The following is a 19,316-nucleotide window of genomic DNA, read 5'->3' on the forward strand; positions in this document are numbered from 1 at the left end:
AAATTTTTGCACATCTAAGCACTCTAAGAATGTGACATTTACCTGGACGCCACCTCATCACTGCAGGTGTTTTCTACAAACATCTTAGGTGTGTTCTTGCTGTGTCGTTCTAATTCCATGCTGTCGATCTTTTTAAAACACAGGAACATTTTCGTTACCTGTTTTGTCGCTACGTTTCGTCTGCGGCTGCAGACTTCCTCAGGCTGACGCTGATGGTGGTGTCACTTCCTTCTCCGTTTATCCGCGGTCAGCAGAGGACGTTGTCGCCCTCTGCTGCCCACTCTCCCCTCTCCGACGATGCAGTCCCATGCGCGGTCTAACGTGTAAACTCCATCGTCCCTGTTCATGGTCCCACATCCACGTCTCCTTATCTTGATTGCTTCTTTTATCCATCTTTTGTATTTTTGTTGTTCGGTGTTTACGATCCGTGTGTTGTCCCAGTCCATTACATGGTTTTATGCAGTGATCTGTTACGGCTGACTTCTTTATTGTGCTTTCTGCTTCTTCTTTTGCTGCTCTTGTGTGTTTTCGACTTGCCTCTTTCTCGCACTCCTTTCTATGTTCTATTGTTTGTGTGTTGAGTTGGCGTCCGGTTTCTCTTATGTATGTTTCATTGCAGAGATTGCATGGGATTTCGTAAATGACTCCACATTTAAGTCCAGCTGATATCTTGTCTTTTGGGTGCACTAGTCTGTTTCTAACTGTTGTGTGTGGTTTTGTTGGTGTGTTTATGTTGTGTTTTTTCATTGTTGCTCTTATTTTTCCTGTTATGCCTCTGATGTATGGTAGGGTTATCACTGGTTTTGGTTCTTGTCTTTCTGGATATCTGGTTCTTTGCTTAGGTTGTTCTTTTCTTTCTGTTTTTGTTTGTCGTTTTCCTTTGTTTATTGTCCATGTCGGGTATCTGCAGGTCTTTAAAGCATGTTGTATGTGTTTGTCCTCTTGTTTACGGTCTCTCTTTTCTGTTATTATGTTTGTTCGGTGATATAGTACTCGGATTGCTGACATTTTGTGTATGGTGGGGTGGTCTGTGTGTGTTGGTTTCCTGTATGTGTTTATGTTTAGGATCCCGTCGGTCTGCCTAGTGATTTTCATATCCATGAATGCTATGCTGCCTTCTTTTTCCATCTCATAAGTGAATTTGATGTTGCCTGTGTCATCAATGTTGTTTAAGTGTTGTGTTAGTGTTTCTGTTTGTCCTTTTGGTATGATTTCCAGTATGTAATCCACGTAGCGTTTCCATAGTTTTATTTTGCAGTTTGGGGGGGGCGGTGGCTATGGCTTTTTGTTTTAGGTCTTCCATGAAAAACTCGCACAGGGTGGCTGATAACGGGTTACCCATGGCGAAGCCTTCCAGTTGTTTGTATATTGCGTTGTCGTATGTGAAGTAAGTGGAGTTAGCTATCAGTCCTATCAGTTGTGCAATGTCGTCTGCTGTGAGGTTTGTTCTTTTGTGTAAAGTCTTGTCCTGTCTGATTCTGTTAACTACTATGTCTACGTTTTTTTGGGTTGTTGTTGTTGTTGTGAACAGGGATGTGACGTCGTGTGAGATGAGTATGTCGTTGTCTTCTGTTGTGATTTCCTTTAGTTCTTTTGCCAGTTCCATGCTGTTTTTGCAGTGCTGATCTGTCTTTCCTAATAACGGGCTGATGATTTTGCTGATATCTCTTGCCATGTTGTATGTTGGTGTACCTATGCTATCAACTATTGGTCTAAGTGGGGTGTTTTGTTTGTGTATTTTTGGCGTTCCATAGATTCTTGGTGTTATGTTTGCCGTAGGAATCCAATGTTTGTACATTTTTTCTGTTATTTAGCCTTTGTCTTGTAGTGGCTTCAGTAATTTTTTCATGTTTTTCTTAATGTTCTCTGTTGGGTCTTTTTCTACAAGGTGAGTGGTTGGTGAGGTACAGGCAGTCATTTCATTTCTACATGCTGATAGGACAATAGAGGTCAGCATGTTTGTTTCTGATCACAACTTCTACGTCTCCAACTCCCAACCCAAGATTAAGAACCGAATGAGCTTCTTGGATGAGAGGTGTTTTGTCTTCATTTAGAAAAGTCCAGTTGTTCCAATAAAGATTATCGTGTCCTGGATGACTAAGAATTTACATCAGTGGAATGAATGAATGAATAAAGACCAAATGGGAGGAAACTTTGCGTGAACTACATTACAGAATCTCAATGAAATGACCCGGATGATGATGATGATGATGAGGATGTGTGTGAGATAATGAGTCCTATTTAACAGTTGGCAGAGGTTTAGTTTTAGGTTTAGTTAGTGGAGATTATTTATTAGTTGTCTTAATTAAGAAAGATGCAGCTCATAAAACTCATCTTTATTGTGTTCCATGTATTCACCCATGAATCATGCGTTTCATCAGATTTTAGGTTTAGTAGGATTTTCACTGATTTTCGTAAAATGGAATTGGTGAAGAAAGTGAAATAAAAATTTCAGGCTTTTATTGAATCTGTTCTCTGAGGACTCTGTGGTTAGTTCAAACAGATGGTTACATTTGAGGTAATGTTCAGCAAAATGCTTTTGTAAACTGCATCCTTTAATCATTAGCACACATGGACATAGATGAATCAAATGCCTGAGCTGGATCCGATCATCTGAATGGAAACACTTCAGATTTGGTGTTTTTGATTTAAAACAAAGCCTGTTGACTTAAAGACGAAACTTCCAAACTTAATGATCCAAGAGCTGAAACAAAACTAGGAAAATGACTAAAATGTTGACCTTTAATGTTAAACATGTCCAATTATTCATGAGGAAAAGAAACAGTTTGAACCCAAAACGGTTGTCCCAGTTTCTGACAACTCTCTGCAGAAATGAGGTCCAGATGTTTTGATTTAAAAGTTTGGTTCACACATTTTACAGTAAATTCCTTGTTTCTGAGTTGATGTCTGCATGCTTCACTCATGTTTTTTAGGTTTCCTGTTTGATTTGATTGACAGATTATGTTTCCGGGTCTGGGTCTTTCACAGTTTGCTGAGTGTTAGAAAGCTCGTCGCTTTTTCCTGAGAGTTTTCCTGCTCTTTGGAAGTGACAGGAAGAAGTCACATGCTTGCAGGAGGTAACTATAGGTCATGAGAATGACACACACACAACGGTTTCAGACACCAGAAACAAATAATTTACGACTCCAACTAAGGCGGACCAAAGGTCTCACCAGGAAGCTGCTTACTATCACAGAAACAAAAACAGAGATTTGCTTTGATCTGAAAATAAAAGGTTAGCAATACTTCATACAGCCCAGTACTCACAGAGGTATGTACGAGTGTAACCCGTACACCTGTAAGTACTGTGTACATTGCCCTGTAAATTCATCAGAATGTGTCTAAAAACCCAGAACAGGTTTATCACTTTCTTTTATCCCTTTGAGGTGCTACAGCTGTAATTAACTCTTTTATTAAAATCTTTTCTTAGTGAACGCTTAGTCAACTTTTCCACTTTGTCTGGATCCAAATGCACCTGTACGAAGAGGAAGCCTCAGGAAGGAACAGAACAGAGAGATCTGAACAGCTGCTAACTCGTTGCTTTACATGCACAGCCAGAAAACATCTGCTGTTTAGAGGAAGCAGCGCAGGACATCTCCAGAGACACAAGACCAAAAAAAAAACCCCACATCATCCCCGATCCAAAAACAGATCTGGGAAGGAAGTGATTCAGCACTTGTGAACCCTCACTGGTTAAGGAAAATCAATCAGGTTTTATGGTTTTAGTAGACAAGACTGATGTTGAGGAAATAACCTGTAAACTTCCAGAAACTTTATTAAAGTGAGTTAGGGAGGCTTGGCACAGGGCTGCTGCTGTTTCAAAAATAAATCATTCATTTGAATGGAGTTCAGCTTTTCACACTGCACTGGTTCACAACAAAAGCCTTCTTAAAGTCCTAAATAAAAAGTGACAAGTCCAATTTTTATCTGGATTCAAGGCCGATTTTTTGACTGTAAATTCTAATGAATTGTGTTGGAATTAGATTCTAGAAGAATTATTAAAAAGGGAAGTCTGAAGTCTGGCCTTAAAAGCAGACCTCACGGCTGGAAACTGGAAGCTGGTTTCATAAAGAGGAGCCTTCAGCATTCAGTCTCGCCGACCCCCACAGCCCTCTGACATGAATGTCTGTTAAAGCACAACCCGATAAATGCTTGTCAATCAGTCCAGATGTCCTCAGCCGCAGTTCTGCTGGGAAAGAAATAGAAAAATGTTTTACTGAAATCCGTCTGCTGCTTGGGCGCCAACATCAGTCCTTCTGGCAGATGAGCAAACAGCACATGGTGCTGACTCGTTTCTGGGGTTTAAAGGCATAAAAACATAAATAATGGCATGCAGAGTTTTTTAAATTCAGAAGCCTGCAGTCACACAAAATAAAGCACTTCCCCACCTGAATTACAAGATGTGCTACATTTGTGTTGCACGGTTATCTTTGACACAGCAATGATAAACAGATCGTTAAGCAAAAGTTAAACCTTTTAAATCATAAATACACTGTCAGCCAGCTCCATGTGGGTGTGTGTGTGTGTACTTTATACATCATAGTGAGGACCAATGACAAGCGTTTCACCTGTAAACTGAGGACATCAGTACCAAAGTGAGGACATTTTGCTGGTCTTCGTTTTGGTACAATGTTACAGAGCTCTACTGGTTAGTTTTAGAGGTGTGGATTAAGTTTTAGTTAATGTTAGGGTTAGGAAGAGACTGGTTATGGTTGAAGTTAGGATCATGGCTAGGCACAATCCAGTCACTAAAACAAATGAAAGTCAATGATGGTCCTCACAATCAATGCAAGATGATAAATGGTGTGTGTGTGTGTGTGTATGTGTGTTTGTGTGTGTGTGTGTGTGTGTGTGTGTGTGTGTGTGTGTGTGTGTGTGTGTGTGTGTGTGTGTGTGTGTGTGTGTGTGTGTGTGTGTGTGTGTGTGTGTGTTTTCAGCACATAGTTGCAGCTTTTCAGCTGAACTAGATTAAAGCTGCACCTGCAGTGAAACCTGATCTCCCACCAGGACTCCTTGTTGCAAACACACAATATTTATTTAAGTAGCATCCTTTAAAGGCTCAGACAAAACACACGTAACTGCTTTAAAATGTTCTTATTGAATTAAATATTGATTATTCCAAAGCATTTGAGAGTTATGACCTGGGGAACTGGGTCAATGTTCTGGGTCAGAGAGAAAATAAACCGTAAGAGCTACTTCAAGCACCTGTTCGGATCTCTGGAACTGAAGCTGCTTGGAAACTTTGGATCAGAACAAAAAGCAGCTGATTCTTGTCCTCATTTGCCCAGAGGCCAAGAAGAATCAGGGTCTGATCCAGTTCCGTTTCCTGCTGCATGAAATGATTCCAGCCTGAACTCTGTCTCAGTAATCCCAGAGGAGTTTCTCCCCACACAGATCTAAACTGTCCAGCTTCATCAGAACCTACGATGATCCAGCAGGAATCAGACGCAGACAACCACATCTTCACAGTCTTCTCTTAAAATGATTCCAAACATGATTTACATTAAATAAACTCCATGAAGAGATTTTTACAGGAAAATGCAAAATATTTAAAACATATTTGATACAAAGTCCTGCAGACACTCATCCTGAAAGAGAAAAGGAACATGTGATGACGTGTAAAGTGTTCTGGATCAGAGACAAACTCAGGTTTCTTGTTTCTTCACTAGTTGACTCGTTTACAATAACAGCTGATTTGTTTGTTTGTTTCATTAAAACTTTTGGGTATTCTGTGTTTCATCTGTAAAAGGACAGAACAAGTCCAATGTGAAAACAGAGCTGGAGTACAGATACATTTCTAGCATTTATTCATAAATAATGCAGTTGTTTTAAACCAATGTTGTCTTTTTCAGGTTCTGACTGGTGCTTCACTTCTTTCCGTCTTTAAACTTTCAGACAACCAGTGACCTGATGCAGGAAAAAGAACTGAAACTGTGTACAGGTTTTAATCTTTGTCATACACTGGCTGTAGGGTGACTGTTCTCGATACTGCCATGGTAACAGTGTCTCTGCTCCTATTGGCCAGTCACAGAGGTCTGACACAAGGCTCTGGAAGTCAAAATGTTTTGTTTTCTGATTTTTGTCAGATTTTTATGGCGTGCAGAAGCTGCAGACCATGCTCTCACACTCATGTACCAGACTGAATGTCAGCCAAAGGCCAAAGAAAAACTCTTGATGACCTTTGACCCAGACCACTTCAAAAATTACAGGAAAGAAAATCAGATAGAAACTAAAACATGTCTTCTGTTGGTATGAGTAGATAAAAGTTGGAACAAAGAAACATGAGTGTGTTTGGAAATCAGAACCAGAGATTCTCTGTAGGGAAGCAAGAGTTAAGGTTCTGGTGCTGAAGGGACAGGAGGTGATGGGGGGGAGGCGGGTCTTCTCCCTCCTCCTTCTGTTGATGACCATATTCCTTCATTCTTTCCTGCAGTGTGGACGATGCTGAGCAAGTAGCAGCAAGCAGAGGAAAGCTGAAGCTTCAGGAGTCTGCAGACAGATATATGACTCAAAGAGGAAGAGGAATGGAGGTGTGAGCCCCGCTGCAGTAAGAGCTTTGATTTTCCTTTTCCTGAACACAAAACTGCACTTCAAATAACCTGCTGAGACTCTCACAGTAAAGATGCTCATGAGACATTCCTCAGAGGACCTTGTTCTTATGGTGACTGGATTTAATGAATCTGCTGTTCTTTGTGTGGCAAAAATGTGACACTGTCAATAGATAGATAGATAGATCAGACAGAAGTTCAGCATTTGTTTATGTTCATTTATTTGGCGGAGGCTTTTATCCAAAGCGAATTACAATTTATAACCTATGGGGCTTGTTGTGATCTGTGGGGGAAACCGGAGTACCCGGAGGAAACCCACGCATGCATGGGGAGAACACGCAACTCCACGCAGAAAGGCTGCAGCCGAGTTTCAAACCTGCGACCGTCGTGTTGCGAGGCAACAGTGCTAACCACTGCGCCACCATGCAGCCAATGTTTATCTTCTACGTGAAGACCAGCTGTTGTAGTGGCATGGAAAACAGTTTAAACATTTTCTAAATCAATTTCTAATTGAAGCAATCTGAATTAACCTGTGTGTGTGTGTGTGTGTGTGTGTGTGTGTGTGTGTGTGTGTGTGTGTGTGTGTGTCCAGCATTTATGATTTATTTTCACAACAACCACAATTTTTTTCTTTTTAATTAATAAAAAAAACATTTAATTATTATCCGTCCGATTCTTTACCTGCTTTTCCATGCAGGGTTGTGGGGGCTGGGCAACACAGAGACACACAACCATGCACACACACTCACACCTAAGGACAATTTACAGAAACCAATCAACCTGTGGGAGGAAGCCCAAGTACTTGGAGAGAACCCATGCATGCACAGGGAGAACATGCAATCTTCATGCAGAAAGACCCCAGGCTGGGCTGTGAACCCAGGACCTTCTTGCTGCAAGGCAACAGCGCTAACCACTGCACCACTGTGGAGCCCTGATAATAACAACAACAACATCAAAGTATCTTCAGCTGCTATTGCCAAAACCAAATCTGCTTTACAATTTTTTTTTTTTTTTTACATTTGGGATAGATTAATGTCCATTTTTGGGATTTTGAGAGGTTGAGGACCAAGGAACTTTAAGACAGAGAGGAAATTATCTCTGTCTGGCCCCAAAACAATTTCTAATCAAAATATGGTGCCCTTGGGCCTGCAAGGCTCCAACGAAAACTCCCCCCTCAGAAGATATGTGGAATGTGCCGTCGCTATGGCAACTCAACTCTGTCTCCTAGCCCAACCTGGGTGGGACTGCGGCAAGGCCGCCGAATCGTTCCAGGGTCACCGCATTCCTCCAACTCTCAATGCTCCTCCCCCTGTTCAGAGGTGACATGCGCTGCTTGTAGTGGCTGCAGGAACCGAAGTGTAGATGGTCCCAAACCGCCACCCCCCACCCCCACCCCCAGTGGACACTTATGTTGTGTGATGTCTGAAGTCTGTTGCAAATCTGTCTGAGGTGTTTTATTTTTATTTTTATTTTTTGCAGAGCATAGCTGCCCTCCTGGTGGAGGGTAACTCTGAAGTGCATTTTTCCCTCCGCCTGAACCAATCCTCATGTAACCCCTCCTATCTCTATTAAGGTAGCGCGACTCAGGGTTGCGAATGACCACAGTCACCAATTCTTGTCATGTGTCTTGCCCATGTCTGATCTCTGAATTGTGTGTAATGAAACTCTAATTTCCCTCTGGGATTAATAAAGTATCTTTGAATTGAATTTGAATTGAATTGAATGTAATATAAAAAGAATAAACCAAGGAAGAGGTATTAAAGCAGCTTTTAACTTTTTAAATATTTTGTTCTGAACCTGATTATTTTTAACTTGTAAATAAAAGGCTGAAACTCAAGTTTTCAAAGAATAACAGAACTTCTGTCCAAATTCTGGCCATTAAATATCAGGAACAGAAAGGAGTTTGTTTTTACAGCCTGTCAGAGTCTTTAATAAGTCTTAATGAAGCTTGACTTGTGGCTAGCAGCTGATGATGATAAAACCTGACAGTCCCTCCATCTGTCTCACATTAAAGTTTCATTTACAGGATTCTTAAGATAAGCCTAAAGATTAAATCTGTGCAAACACACAAGAACTCTGATTTCCTTCAGGCTCTTCTGGTTAATTTGGTGATATCTTTCTCAATTCTCTCTATATGTGTCATGTTTCGGAATGAGTGACTTAGGCAGATACAGCACACTCGGACTCAGAAACAACTTTTTCTTAAAACAGTTTATTTTCTTCTGGATCAGAGGAATTGAGAGACCAAGAGGAAGCAAGGATTTGAGGAGGATCGTCACTGGAAAAGGTAGTTATTGTGAGTATGTGTAGAGACGAACGAGAGTTCTTTAGCAGGATTAATTGGAATTGAAAACTCACTGGTGCTGCAGAGGAACCGGTCCTGAGGGAGAGGTGAGTATTCAGGATGGTTGAAGGTTGTGAGAGCTGCGTGGTGGTTTAGTGGTTTGTTCTTTCCACAGGAGAGCTGAGTGGCCTGGCAGAATCCAGTGCTGGAGCTTTTGCAGCATTGAAGACGTGGAGAAGAGAACTTGGATGTATGAACCAACGAGGAACTTCCTGGGTCTTTCAAAGACGCGGAAGAGATTGCTGCGAGGAACAGAGAGAATCACAGGTGAGTACTTGGCACGAAGGGAAGCACAGCTAAAGAGCATGTGGTCAGTTTACCACTCCATTTACGGAATCAGCTGACATCTGACTGGTGGCCACAATCCTCCCAAGTACTGCTGTCTTGATGAGGTAGTTGCCTTCAGCTGGGACCACTCAGCACCTGGGAAAAGAGAGGAACAGCTCCACCTGCTGGATCCTGACACTACCTCCCCCTCAACAGTCACCCCCAGGCGACCGACCCGAAGAGGAGGCAGACCTCCTCTCAAAGTCAGTAATGAGCTGAGGGTCCAGAATAAAGGACCCGGGAACCCATGATCACGCCTCTGGACCATAACCTGTCCAATCCACCAAATACTGGTGGCCTCGGCCTCGACGACGGATGTCCAGGATGTGGTTCAAGGAGAACACAGTCCTCCATCCACCATCCAAGGATGGATCTGGAGCAGTATTGGGCAATAGTGAAGGTAGGTAGCCCAATGCGGATTCAAAAGGGGATTTGCCAGTAGCTGCGTAAATATGGGCGTTATGAGCATATTTGATCCATGGTAGGAAAAGACTCCACTGATGAGGGTTAGAGGAGCAGTCACATCGAAGTGAGTCTTCAACCTCTTGGTTGAGCCGTTCACTCTGCCCATTGGATTCTGAGTGGAAACCTGAGGACGAGCAAGGTTTAGCCCCCAAAGAACGACAAAACTCCCTCCAAACTTGAGACGAGAACTGAGGATCTCTGTCTGACACTACTTCAAGAAGAATGCCATGAAGTCTGAAGACGTGAGAAAACAGGAGCTTGGTGGCCTGGGCTACAGAAGGTAGCTTGGATAGGCAGGCTTTGGAGAACCTATCAATGGTGGTGAGTATGACTGTTTTACCCTTTGAAGGAGGAAGGCTGGTAACAAAGTCTTAAGTGATATGAGACCAGGGTCTTGAGGGTATAGACAAGGGCTGGAGGAGGCCAGAAGGAGGTCTGTGAGTATTTTTATTTCTGTTGCATGCGTGGCAGGCTGACACAAACTCCCTGACATCTTTATTTAATCCAGGCCACCAAAAGTATTGACGAATGTAGGCAACTGTTCTGCTGACCCCTGGGTGACAGGAAAACTTGACTGACTGACTTGCGACCTGACTGAGGAGGGAATACACCGTCTACCGGGCGGACCACCCCCAGGACTGGTCTCAAGCTGGGGGGCTGACTCGATCTTGTGTTCCAAGTCCCAGGAGAGGCTGCCGATTCTCCAGGTAGGTGGTGAGATGGATTCAGGAATCTCAGGCTCAGAGTCTGGAGAGAAATTACAAGAGAGGGCATCAGGTTTGACATTTTTAGAACCAGGTCTGTAGGTGATGTTGAGGTTAAATCTTGAGAAGAACAGGGACCAGCGGAACTGTCAGAGGTTGAGTTGCTTGAGTTGACAACCATCTAGAGCAGATACACTGAAAGCTTGAGTTAGAGGTTTTACAGGGATGGCAAGTTAATGGACTAGCTGAGGAGAGATGAGACATTGTTCTGAACCTGAGTCAATGAGAGCATGAATGGATGAACTCTGAGTCTTGATGATTATAGTTACAGGGATTAATAATCTGGGAGAAGTTGTGGATTTACCTGTCAGGACACCCAGTTTTACCGATGGGCTCTCTCTTTTGGGCGAATAGAGCAAGTGGCGATGAGTTGTCCCAGGGCTCCACAATATAGGCATGCACGGCTTGTCATACATTGCTGCCATTCAGCCGGAGATACCCAAGCTTTTCCGATATGCATGGGTTCGGGCTCTTCACAGGGAGCACTAGCCCCTGGTATGGAACCTGGAATGAACTGAGGCATAGGAACCTGAGAGCGAGAGGGGGGAAAGTTTCTGGTTCGGGTAGCTCTCGCATGCGTGAGTCTATTTTTATGACCAGTTTAATCAAATCCTCCAAAAAATGTGGTTCATCAGGGGTAGTGAGCTCATCCTTTAACTTCTCGTTGAGGGACCGTGAGAATGCTGCTTTCAGAGATGGGCAGTTCCTTCCAGATTTGGCTGCAATGGTGCGGAAGTCAATTGCTAATTCAGCGACTGATCTATTTCTTTGTTTTAAACTCCATAAACGTTTAGCAATTTCCTCTTCGCCGATCCTAGGGCAGAGGGTTAACTCAAACTGAGTACTGAATTCATGGAAAGTAACCGTAGCGAGATCTGTTTGGGAGAATCGGGCGTTTGCCCATTGTAAAGCGCGTTCTCTAAGCAGGGCGACCATATAGGAAATTTTGTTGGCGTCTGTTTGAAACTGAGTGGGTGATCTTTCGAAAGCCAGAGCACATTGTAGAAGGAATCGCTTACTTTTACTTAGGTCTCCTAAAAAAGTTCTGGAGGAGAGACTACTTCACGGAAAGCTGAAGGAGGTGGCTGCGTGGCGGAATCGGTGGCAACGGAGCTGCTCTGAGTGGTGGATCCGGGTAGAATACTGGAGTCCGTTTAACAGGTGAGTTATTTGGCCAACGTTTTGTTGATAAGCCTGATTCTGACGAACTAAATCCTGTAATGACGTCTCGTGATGATCCAACATTACTCCTTGCGCAGTGAGAGCCAAGCGTAACTGTGCTGCAGAGTCAGAATGGTCAGCTGATTCTGTCATTTTTCGGAATGAGTGACTCTTAAGCAGACACAGCACACTCGGACTCAGAAACAACTTTTTCTTAAAACCGTTTATTTTCTTCTGGATCAGAGGAATCGAGAGACCAAGAGACAGACATCCAAACAGTGAAGACGTGGAGAAGAGAACTTGGATGTATGAACCAACGAGGAACTTCCTGGGTCTTTCAAAGACGCGGAAAAGATTGCTGCAAGGAACAGAGAGAATCACATGTGAGTACTTGGCACGAAAGGAAGCACAGCTAGAGAGCATGTGGTCAGTGACCACTCCATTAACGGAATCAGCTGACGTCCGTCTGGTGGCTCCAATCCTCCTAAGCACTGCTGCCTTGATAAGGAAATTGGCTCCAGCTGGGACCACTCAGCACCTGGGAAAAGAGAGGAAGAGCTCCATCTGCTGGATCCTGACAATTTGGTACTTTTTCTAGCAGCGAAATCTTCTACCAATCTTTTAAAGTTTAGTTTTCCAGACTTTCTGCAGATCTTTCCGAATGTTTCTTCAGATTTGGCTCATCTGTCACTCAAATGTGAGGAAAAGCGTCAGAAAAGTTTTATCTGAACAGTGTTTTTAAAGAATGCGACTGCTTGTAGCTTCAAGTTCTGAGCAGCTGAACTTTAAAACCAAAAAATAAAACAGGAAAAATTCAAATCTGAATATGTTCTCTGTTTACAGCTTGCTGCTCCCTGATTGGCTGAGCTCTGACATCACTAAAATGGCTCACCTGTTCCTCGCCAGTAAGATCACCATGCCCGATGACCTCTATATAAAAGGAGGAGCCAGAATCCAGAGGAACACCCCCAGGATACCAACGTCCATCTCTGCAGAGAAGCTGGGTCGAGACAGGGCCAAGAAAGACCAAAGCGTTGTCATGACAACCTGTGTTCCACACATCAATGAGGTTCAGCTGACAGCAGCTACCGGAGGAGCTGAGATGTCCTGCAACCGCTGCACGGTTCCATTCGGCGTGGTTGTCCTCATTGCTGGCATTGTGGTGACGGGGGTGGCTTACACCTTTAACTCCCATGGTTCCACCATCTCGGTGCTAGGACTGGCACTGCTGTCTGTTGGACTGGGTCTGCTGGGGTCCAGCGCCATCTGCTGGAGGTTCCGACAGAAGAAAAAGAAGGACAAGAGGCGTGAGAGTCAGACTGCCCTCATGGTGAGTCAGGGATACAGCATAGCCTGAACGCACCAAAGAGGGAAACATCTCAATGACTGGACCTCCCTCATTTTCATCGCTTCGTTAACCAGTTTGAGACAGAGACTGGACCAATAGGTTGCCAAAGTGGTTCTGACTTTTGTTTCAGCAAATCACTCTGCAGAAACCAGAACCTGGAAAAGCCTCCTCTGTGGAAGCAAACGATCCCAATTTTTTCTGAAGGCTGTCTGAACCAGAACTTCCACTCTGACCAGTTTCAATGTTCAATCCTTTTGCTTTAGGAGTAGTCCTAAAACAATCTACTGTGAGAACGTCAGTCATAATGGATGACTGACTGTTGATTAGAGGTGTGTGGTGAAGATGTTTGGAGGCTCCTCTGATTGGAGGACAGAAGCCCCATGATAGCAGATGGTGTCCACGCTGCAGAATGTTTTAACTCCACAGTTAAAGTTATTATTAATGATGTACAGTCCCTGTCCATAATAAGCTATAAAACAGTTGAAAGGTACTTTAGTAAAATACTTTCCTTGCTGAGACATGTTGTTTTCAGATTGTCTTGTTTGTGACCTCCGTTTGTTCCTCAGCGATTCTGTTAGTCTTTAATTTTTTGATGAACTTGAAGAAGAATAAGTTATCAGATTAATGACGGACAGCATGTCAGCTGAGAGGAATAAAACCTCATGACGTTTTAAGAGAAATAAGGAAACTGTGAGCAAACTTTTCTAAACAATAACAAGTAACAAATTCATTCAGTTGATGAAGTCATTGTGTGTTCATCTCTGTCCAGCTGAATCGTGAGTTCATTCATTCATCTCTCACATAAGTCCAAAACTGATTTAGTGAAACATATCTGTTTTACCTTCACTGGGCTGTTTCCTTCAGTTCTTTTGCCTGTGTCAGTTTCAGTGCAGAGAAATCAACATCAAATCTCCTTCACTAGTTTTCTTCCTCATCAGTGGCCTAGAGGTATGAATGACTGCCCTGAGAGGAGATCGGGGTTCAAATCCCGGTCTGGTCATACCAAAGACTTTAAAATTGGGACCTAATGCCTCCCCACTGACACTCAGCTTTAAGGGGTTGGATTGGAGGATAAACCACCAAATAGATCCTGAGCGCAGCCACCACTCCCCACGGGAATGGGTCAAATGTGGAGTTGAATTTCACCAGTGTGTGATGACTAACAAGACTTTAACTTTTCCTTTATCTTTGCGTGCCCTTTAAACCAAAACGGCAACAGCTTTAAGAACATTTAACTTTGTTAAATATTAAGATGTTCATGAGGTTAATCATTTATTCACATAAAAAGGTAAATGGCCTGTATTTGTGTAGCGCCTTCTTAGGGTTCTACAACCCCCCAAGGTGCTTTACAACACAATCAGTCATTCATCCATTCACACCCTGGTGATGATGAGCTATAATGTAGCCACAGCTGCCCTGGGGCACACTGATGAAGGCAAGGCTGCCAAACACAGGCGCCACCGGTCCCTCCGACCACCACTAGCAGGAAAGGTGAGTTAAGTGTCTTGCTCAAGGACACAACAGTAGCGTTCTCTGGCGGGAGCTGGGATTGAACCTACAGCCTTCTGATTACTGAACAACCTCCTGAGCTACAGGTCACTGTTGCGCCTCTGCATTCGGTCATGAAATAAGTCATTAATGAATCCTAAACCAACTGAAGCAATTGGTGGTGTGACAGAGTGGCAGATTTGTCCGACATTTCCTGGAAAGGACTCGGTGAATCGGCAGCATGAAAGCAGATCAACAGGTCAACAGGAAGGACTTTCTGCAAGAACACTGCAGTGACTCCCCTACAGACTGGGTGGAGTGACAGATGAAGAGAGAAGGAAAGCCACTGATCTTTTTTAGATTTTGTTACTTTAAAACCAAGAATCACAAGCTTCTGTTGTTAAATCAGTTTTCGTCCAACATGTCAGAGACACGATCCAAATGCAGTCAACAAATCTGTAGTGAATAAAGTCTGAAAATCTGGTTTTATTTGGAGTTTTCTGGAACTACAAATAAGGATCTGGAGGATAGAGTGTATTTTTCTAGCATTTCACAGAAATCACAAGGAGCGTCACAATAACATGCAAGTAAACATGAAAATGGTTTCAAATAAATATAAAAAACAAACATTAGTTCTTAATCGTTGAGGAATTGTCTGGGAGCTTAATTACAGCAACCATAACAGAAAATCAGACAGGAGAGGCAATAACCTAGAAATTCCATCCATAACCTTAAACTCATGTACTGCATATGAAGGTAAGCTAGGTTGGAACGTCATTAAAAGTCATATGTGGACAAAAATACGATGCTTTGGGGCAACTTGTGCTTGCAGTAGCATCGTTATGATAAGACAGCTGCAGCAGCAGATGACACTAGTGATGTGAAGATGTGGACGATACACGATGCTGCCGAATCTCTGCCGGATCCATAATGAGGAAAGAAGTGGGAGAAGCTGTCAGTCTGAGTGGCCTCAGAGGCCCAGCAGCAGAGCTAAAACGCTCACAGGTAGAAACAGATTCAATTCAAACTGCTGACTTTTTACTCTTTAATTTCTAGAGCAATGAATACTGTTTGTGGATCGTTTAATCTCAGAATATAACATTAAATTCAAGTTTCTGCTCAAAGAAACAAATAAAACTTTTAAAACGAACGTCTTCAGCATCTCCTGTTCAAATGTTTGTTTCTTGTTGTTTGAAGATAAAAACTAAATAGAGAAAAAATAAGATTATAGATTTTACACCTTCTATATTGCTAAAGAGCGCACTGTTATTTCACATATTTATGGCTGAATCCAGATTTCTGAGCTCTAAGTGAGAAACCTTTAAAAAAACTGAAGTGTTTTTTCTTTTATTATTTTTTTTTCATTTAAATTTTATTAAACATTTAGCAGTCATGTTACATGTCATGTTTTCCAAATACATCACCAAGTTTCTGCTTGAATGAGCATTTTCTGTGAGTCAGTATTTAAAACGGGAAAGAAAAAGTAAACATAAAAATACATAGTGATATTTGTAATTAAAACACAAATAAACCTGAAAGACATCTGTTACTTGGGGGTGAGGATGATTATAATCTATGCAATATCCAGTTAACATTACAGGTTAAGCAAGTTAAGTTCTGGTCTTTGTGGTGCTAAGTAGTCTTACTATTTCCTCCATTGGGAGGCAAATAAGTCTTTCTTATAGTTCAGTTCTGCCCCTAACTTCTCCATTCTGTCTATGTCCATAACGATATCCGTCCATTGGGTCGACGTTGGGCTCTCCTGGGTAAGCCACTTTTTCGTGAGTGCATTTTTGCTTGCCACCATTAAAATACCGAACAAATGTTTATCTCTTTTAGTCCATCCTTCAGGCATGAGTCCAAAGAAGAAAACTTTACTTTCCAGGGGCAGATGACACCCGAAAATGTATTGTGTTGCTTTATGTATTTCACTCCAAAAAGTCTTAATACTCCAACAATCCCAGAATATATGGTAGTGATTTGCATTCATACTTCCACAATTTCGCCAACAAACCGGAGAGTTACCTTTGTAATGGGATTTTTGACATGGTGTAATAAAATATCTTATCAGGCTCTTCCAGCCAAATTCCCTCCAACTATCTGAATTGCTACACTTCACTGGTATTTCCAGATTGATTCCCATTCTTCCTCTGACAAATTTATTCCTCCTTCTTGTTCCCATTTTGCTTTAACGTATAGAGTTGAGTGTTTCTTTTTGTTAATAAGTCCCTTATATATCGCTGATACCATACCCCTACCTCTATTTTCATCATAAGCCTTTTTAAAAACCTCCAATAATTGTTAACTAGATTCTGCCACATTTTTTAACTTGTCACCAATAAAATGTCTCACCTGTAAATACTGGTAAAAGTCTTGCACTTCTAAAGCATATTCCTCTTTAATTTGTTCAAAACTGAGGAGGGTGTCATTTTTCATTATTTTACATAAGGCACTTATACCTTTATCTGCCCAATTTTTGAACCTCATATCTAATTTGTTTGGAGTAAACTGTGTGTCATATGCACACCATTTAATTACCACTATATCTTCTTCCAATTTGTATCCCATTATTAGTGTTCTCCAAATTTTAAGTGTTAATTTAATCCAAGGATTTTCTATATTTTTTTATCCGTTCTTGAATATTGTTATCTGGGATAAGTGATTGTATAGGGATAGGTGAAAGTTCCATTTCTATGTCTTTCCATTGTGCGTTGCAGGAGGGATTGCACCAGCAAATCACAGGTCTCAGTTGTGCTGCTCTGTAATAGTCTTCAAGAGATGGGAGGCCCCATCCTCCCTTTGCTTTTGTCAATTGGAGAGTTTTAAATTGGATTCAAGGTCTCTTTTCTTGCCATATATACCTGGACAGCATCTTGTCCAATTTATTAAATACCTTTTGATCTAATTCTACTGGTAATGTTTGGAATAGGTATAGTAGTTTTGGCAAGATATTAATTTTAATTGAATCTATTCTTGAATTAAGACTTAAGTATGGAATTAAATGCCATCTTTCTAAATCCTCCTTAATTTTCTTTTGTATCGGCAAATACACTCAACAAAAATACAAATGCAACACCTTTGTTTCTGCTCCGATTTTTCATGAGATGGACTTAAGGATCTAAAATGCATTCCAGATACACAGTATTAACATTTCTCTCAAACATTGTTCACAAATCAGTCTAAATGTGTGATAGTGAGCAACTGTGCTTTGCTGAGATAATCCATCCCACCTCACAGGTGTGCCACATCAAGATGCTGATCTGACATCATGTGTAGTGCACAGGTGTACCTTATACTGCCCACAATAAAAGGCCACCCTGGAATGTGCAGTTTTTTCTAACAGCAAAGTGCCACAGATACCTCAAGTACAGTAACTTTGTGTTTTGTGATTTCCCAGATGATGTGTCTAGTTTTGGTTGTAAATGTATGTTTAAGTCTCCTCCACAAATTAGAATGCCTACTCTCTCTGTTACCATCATGTTAATTATCTTCTGGTAAAAATTAATATCACTTCTAGGCGGCACGTATATGTTTAAAAATGTTATTGGTTGTCCCTCAATGTTTCCTCTTACTAAAACAACATACCGACCATCTTTATCATTTATCTCTGCTACTTTGTCAAACTGTAATTTATTTGATGTAAGAATTGCGACTCCCCTTCTTCACCCAACTTTATAAGAAGAGGAAAATACACTTACGAATCCCATTCTTTTTAAGTTTTCTTGTTCTTTAAGGTTTAGGTGGGTTTCCTGTAAATATATTATTTGTGCTTTTTCTTTTTTCATCTTAGTTAGTACCTTATTTCATTTTATAGGATTTAGCATGCCATTTACAGTATATGAGATAATCTTTATTTTGCCACTAGCCATAGTTTGTTTGTTTAGGTGATTTTGACATAGCAAAACCTGTAGTGTCTACACTCCCCCAAAAATACAGTAACAACCGTCATTTGAACATTGTAGCTGTATAAAGCGACAGCTACAAAAACCACATAAAACTCTTTGAACAACTGTAAAGAATCACATACACTGATAAAAGTTATGCTGACTTCCATCTGTGAGGCCTACATTTGGTCCTGAGCGAGCCCCGTTGGAGGGGGGGCTTTGAGGGTAAGCCCCTTGCACCCTTAGGTGCGGGAGGGGGGGAGCATCTGCTGCCCAACCATTGTCCATTTTACAGCATAGGAAGAGCCCGACTATTTAAATTGACATTATTGGCCTATTAACTTATTTGTAAAACAAATAATAACCTTTAAATTTACCTCAACATTGTCATTTCATCAGAGACGGTGGCTTCTCATTTCTGTTCCTGGCGTCTGAATTCTTGGAGTTTCTCTTTGAAGTCCCGGTTGAGGTCCTTGTTCTTTCTCGCCATGCTCCACGCTCTGTTTCGGATCTGCTCCAAGACGGTCTCCGGGCTCCTGACGACTGCATCCGGGAATCCCCTCTTTGCCAGGTCGCTGGTGGCCTCCTCGCAAGAGCCGTATAGCACCAGTCCCTCCGAATAGAATATCCGCAGTCGTGCTGGGAATGGGGTTTGGAATCGAATTTTTTTCTCTATTAGTATTCCTTCCGTTGTTCCAAGACCTCAGGTGCGTAGTTGTGGTCTAGGTTAACTTTGTTCCCCATATATTCCAATCCGTGTTTTTGCCATGCTATTTTTATTATTTCGGCTTTTATTCCGTAGCTAGCCACCTTGGGGACTATGGATCTAGGTGCTGCGCTTGGTGGTGGCTTTTTCACCGTAGCCCGCTGTGCTCTCTCGATCTTTATTTCACTCGTCTCCGGTATCTCCAGTTTCTGTCTTAGCAAGCGCTCTAGGAACACAGCCATAGATGGTGCGTCATTTTCTGATCCCTCTTTGATTCCGTA

General features: G+C 42.0%; 1 protein-coding gene across 1 annotated transcript; it reads left to right on the forward strand.

The window, feature by feature from the left end:
• The first annotated feature begins 11,998 nt into the window (after positions 1-11,998).
• On the forward strand, positions 11,999-15,569 carry LOC107387239 (transmembrane protein 100). Its single transcript, XM_070545447.1, has 2 exons — positions 11,999-12,194; positions 12,453-15,569. Exons 1-2 carry the CDS (start codon positions 12,031-12,033, stop codon positions 12,964-12,966), a joined length of 678 nt encoding a protein of 225 aa, XP_070401548.1. The 5' UTR covers positions 11,999-12,030; the 3' UTR covers positions 12,967-15,569.
• Positions 15,570-19,316: the final 3,747 nt, after the last annotated feature.

Source organism: Nothobranchius furzeri, chromosome 16, assembly GCF_043380555.1.
Source record: "Nothobranchius furzeri strain GRZ-AD chromosome 16, NfurGRZ-RIMD1, whole genome shotgun sequence".
NCBI classification, from domain to species: Eukaryota; Metazoa; Chordata; class Actinopteri; order Cyprinodontiformes; family Nothobranchiidae; genus Nothobranchius; species Nothobranchius furzeri.